The following is a 5371-nucleotide window of genomic DNA, read 5'->3' on the forward strand; positions in this document are numbered from 1 at the left end:
CGAGCATATTCTGCTTGGGATCCCCTGCTAATAGGGGGGGGGGGGGGAGGGTAGAGGGAAAAAATGAGGAAATAAACATTATCTTATCAGTTACACAAATATAAAAACAATAAAAAAAACTTATAGGCTATTTATGGATTTTTTTATGCTAAATGTCTCTACATTCCTGTGGTTATCAAGTCATCAAGTTCAGTCTTTAATTCTGTCACAACCAGTTCACAATTCTCACTTTTAAAAGAATCAGATGTGTCCTTAACTGTTGCAGTTTTATTTTCATCCTTAACTGTTGTACTATCATCTTTACTAGTTCTGTGATTTGAAAAAAAATCAAATAATTGATCTTTAAGGCCTAATATAGATCCACCATGAAAAATGCTATCACTAAAAGTATGTTTGATATCTTTAGTAAGGCTAGAATCAACTTTTTCAAGGCACCATAAGACAATAAATTCATCTAATGTTGGGGTTAAAATTTCATCTTCTAAAATTTCAATGTCATCAAATCTTTCCCCTTTCTTCTTTAATATGTTAATTATTAAAGATCTACACTTTGTGTAGAAGCTTATTATAGGTTCTGTCGATTTATATTGTATATCACATAGATCTAGAATATTGCTGCTTTCTTCTTTTAATTTTAAATTTTCTTGTGTTAGTTCCATTTTTATATTTTTAATTACTACTATACATTTTTAATCTGAAATGTAATTTTAACAAATATATTATGACTTAGACTTATAAATAAGATGAAATAAATAGATAAGTTAAATTACTATACTGGTGGGGTAGGTCAATAACTGTTTTTATGACTGACTACTTTAGTAATTAAGATTCTTATCTGTAAAAAAATCATCAAAATGTATGTTAATAACCGAAAAAATTGTTGATCTAACTTTCAGCTTTAGTGAGATCTTCTGCTTTGAAACCCCGGCATCTATTTAATTCTCTGTGTCTTTTCATCTCCTGAAATTATGTTCACACATCTGAGCAAAAAAAAAACTTTGCATTTTTAAAAGGTTAATCAACCAAGTTTAACTTATTAAAAATATGTATAAATTTCATTTATCATATAATAATAATGTAGGGAGTAAACTTGAAATGCATCAAAGAAAATCAAACTTGACAAAGATGAGCAAAGTCTAGAAAAGCAAAATGTTTTAATTGGTCAAAATTAGTAGGTTATGTAGGAACATGCCTGCAAACTTCTAAATCTGAGATCACAGCCTACACAAGGGAAAGGTTTCTCTCCAGTGTGGCTCATCATGTGCACTTCCAGGGAAGACTTTTGTTGAAAAGCTTTGCCGCACCTATCACACTAAAATAATAAGAAAGTATATTTTTTATTCAAAAAATCAGATATACACAAAAATTGTTGTCCAAAAGTTAAAAATCAACATGACTTAAATGGACGTACGGACATTCTGGTAACGATTATAGATTTGCTGCGAATTCTAAATTATACTGTTATAGGAATCATCATGCAAAGTTTGATGTCTATAGGACAATTCTAACATATTTAAATTGTTGTAAAGAGCTAACTGTTACCTAACCGTTACGGACGGATGGACCGACCCTAATTGTATAAAAGCTTCGCTTTTAAAAACTTACTTTATATGGCTTTATAAGTGTATGAGTTCCTTTGTGTCTCTCCAGAATACTCTTTGTTAGATAACATTTCCCGCATACTTCACATTTATACTTTCTTTGAGAAGGGTCATGAGCATTTCTCATATGCCTTTGGAGCTCTTTCCTAAATTATATCTATTGTAACTTATGAATTAAAATATAAAACAAGAATACTTTCCATGAAAAATGATGCCTTTTTGAAATGAAATAAAAGATTACTGTCCTTACTTGTGAAGACATACAAACTTTAACCATATCGAAAATATATTGCCCTATAAAATCACCTCAATATTAATAAAAACGAACCAAAAAAATTACAAAAGCATAATCATAAAAATGCCACTAAAAGCGCGAAATCTCTTCCTTTGTACATATTAATAGTTACTTTTCCCCAAGCTTCTAGGGGGAGGGGCCGGGGAGGTCAGGAAGTTAGCTTAAAACCTCACCAAAATATTTATAAAGCTTTCCTAAAAAGTTCAACCAACATAAAAACCTTACTACTTTATATTATAGGACATATATTTAAGTGTAACAAACAAACACACGAACGGACGTAATGACAGACAAACTGTTTGAATACCATCGTTTTAGATGTCCAAAATACCATAGAAATGACTAGAAAGCTTAATTTTTTTTTTGAATTAGTGGAAGACGTAAAAACGTTACAGCTTTTATAAAAAAAAGGCATAAAAAATATCTAATTAACAAAATATAACTGACCTTTTTGTATACAAAGCTTCACACATATTACAAGTAAAAAAAGTCTCCCCAGCATGGATTCTCTTGTGCTTTTTCAGATTCCTCTCCACAACAAACTTCATATCACACAAATCACATGCAAAATGCTTGCATACATGAGATCCATACTCCACAACGTCAAAAAAGTTTCGTTTGCAAGTATCACATTGGATAGTTCTAAATTTGTGGGGTTAAAGGAATCAACTATTAATCTTTATATTTTAGTTCAAATTTAAACCGCTAGAGGGTTAAAAGGTGCATTCAAATATTTTTAAAAATTATCTTAAATCAAGCAGCTTGTGCTAGAAACATTTTATAAATCCATTCATTATTCCTTTATCCTTTCCTTAATCTCTTTTTACAATAATTAGGGTCTTCTTGGTGCTTTTTAATATGAGCTTCTAATGCCTCCTATATCAGTAAAATTGTTCTTAATTAAAAATTAAGTTTTAGTCATATGATAATCCTTATAATAAAGTAAAAGGATCTGTGTGTGTCTGTGTACCGAAGGATCTCGCTAACCGCTGAACCGATATGATTCTCCTTTACAATGTAGCTTCTCATAGGTCCTAGGAAGGTTTAACACTATTTTTCCACATGTGAACATTTAACGAAAGTATAATAACTTAAAAATACCAATTAAATTGCACAGTAAGAATTGCTAAAAAAGACAGATTTTAGACATTTAAATTAGGAACATTCCTGAGACACGCATCTTGTTCCACATTGGTTACAACGATGCGAGGATAGATGGATCAGTCTGTGCCGTTTCAGAGAACTAAAATGTATCATTTTGCCGCACTCCGGGCACATTTCTGGTCCCTTCTTCTGTTTGTGTACTATGGCGTTGTGGGATTTATATTGTGTTTGGTTTTTAAATACTGTATCACATTCTTTGCATTTGTACGTTTTGTTTTGGTCGTGCTTGTTCTTGATATGCTCTCTAGGTAAAGAATAGATGAAAATAGAAATATAAAGAAACAAAGACGTCCAAGCTTTTTTGAGGGAGGTAAAATAAGGGGTTTCAAATGTTTGAGGGTGGTAAAATAAAGGGTTTCAATGTTTAAAGGGTTGGTAAACACACCCACTTGAACGTCTATGTAAAAAATACTTTTTAGAAGGGAAGCTAAATAGGTTAACAAATTAAATCTTGTGAATTTTGACCAAATTAAACAATTTAATCCAAGATATTAAAAGATTTCAACCAACAGAATTATGTTTTTTTATACGAAAGTGTAGATTAAAGCACTTTATTTTCATTCAAATATCTATGTTCTATGTTGACAAAAACACAATTCATTTAAGATATCCAGAAATCGCACATAGTTTTAATTAACAGAATGTCTACCTATAAATTATAATTTTCTATTAGAAAGTTAAATCTAATGTGCATGAGGAAAGTAACATTCTATAGGAATGATTATCAGAAAATATTTGATAATCTAATGTTCCCAATAATTATATCTCTTACCTTAATCGTCTTTGGCTGCTTAGAGTTTTACCGCATTCGTCGCAAACAACCTCAAGTTTTCCGCCATTTTTCTTTCGCAATCCGCTTTTTCTCTCTTCCGGGTGAGCGTGTAAATAAATATGGCGGTCAAGATTCTTTTTTATTTTAAAACCTTTACCACATAAGGAACAAATGTGCGTTCGTTTGCTCTTTCTCCGCTTTGGAGTTTCATTTGCATCAGTTTCATCTTTGGTGTCAACATCACGATCATCAAATTCATTGAAGTCAGAATAATTTGGATCATCAATGTCATAATCACCATTCTCTACAATTGCTGACGACGGGTCAAGGTCATCCAATTCTGTTTTTAATTCAGTGACAACTAGATCACAGGATTCTGGTTTCAGATCTTCATTGTTTTGTCTATTTTCAACTTCATCTTTTACACTCTCATTATTGTTGGCTTTGTTAAGATCTTTAACATCATAAATGTTATTTTTGGAGAAAAATTCACAAATTTGATTAATGAGATTTTTAACAGTTTGACCATTTATGATTTCATCACCAAAAGTTTCTTTAACTTTTTTGGGTAGACAAGGATCAACTTTTTCAAGGCACCATAAAATTATCAAGTCTTCAAAAGTAGAGGATATAAATTCATCTTCTAATATGAAGTCATCTCCAACTTTATCACCCTTTTTCTTGAGATTACTTGCAACTAGGCAGCGACATCTAGTGTAAAACGAGCTAATACTTTCATGTGAATTGTAATGAAAATCAAAAAGTTCTAGAATATTTGAAGGGTCTTGTTTAAAGGTTAAAGCGTCCATTTTTAATACATTTTTACAGCATCTGAAATTTTAATTTTCTTCAATGAAAAATAAATAAAAATTAGAACAAAAAATATTTACAATTGTCAAGTAAGTTTTGCACATATCTAGCAATCTAGAAAATTTCTTGCATTGAAATATAAATTTTTGGATACAATGTTCACTGGCTGAATAAGGAATCTAGGGAATGAAAAAAAATTGCTAATGGTTGAAGTATAAGTATATAAAAAAGGGAAAATAGGGTAGAAAGTACCTAAGTGTAAATTTTTAAATTTTTTTTAAACTACATAATTTTCCATCCAAACATTGTGAATGGAACGTATTTAAATTTCAGATTTGGGAAAATCTTGTTCTAATTTTGATCCTTTGCATTTGTTTGTTTCTCTATGCCTCTTCATCTCCGATAAGCTCCTATTGTTTTATATACATTTACTGCATTGCTTGAAACTTTATTAGAATTAATATTTTAAACTATGTCATTGTATAAAGTTAGGGATCTAAAGGGATAAGACAATGACCGATAAATTAATGTAAATCTCCAATGATGATACACAAAATTACCCATTCTGTAGATTACAATAGGTGGCTGAAACATTTGGATACTCAACTATATAAACTAACAAATCAAAATTCAACAGTCCCCAAAGTTGTAGAGCCAACGATTAAGAATACGCTAATATAAAACTTTGAGGTCTAGTGTAATAAACAACTCAATTGTCCCCTCCCTCCC

General features: G+C 30.7%; 1 protein-coding gene across 1 annotated transcript; it reads right to left on the reverse strand.

The window, feature by feature from the left end:
- Nucleotides 1-25: 25 nt before the first annotated feature.
- LOC145314445 (uncharacterized) lies at nucleotides 26-4662 on the reverse strand. Its single transcript, XM_080154339.1, has 7 exons — nucleotides 3833-4662; nucleotides 3062-3304; nucleotides 2708-2770; nucleotides 2344-2538; nucleotides 1606-1747; nucleotides 1193-1312; nucleotides 26-960 (listed from the first exon to the last, which is right to left on the reverse strand). Exons 1-7 carry the CDS (start codon nucleotides 4639-4641, stop codon nucleotides 886-888), a joined length of 1647 nt encoding a protein of 548 aa, XP_080010465.1. The 5' UTR covers nucleotides 4642-4662; the 3' UTR covers nucleotides 26-885.
- Nucleotides 4663-5371: the final 709 nt, after the last annotated feature.

The sequence above is a fragment of the Acartia tonsa genome, chromosome 3, assembly GCF_053477335.1.
Source record: "Acartia tonsa isolate MP-2025a chromosome 3, ASM5347733v1, whole genome shotgun sequence".
NCBI classification, from domain to species: Eukaryota; Metazoa; Arthropoda; class Copepoda; order Calanoida; family Acartiidae; genus Acartia; species Acartia tonsa.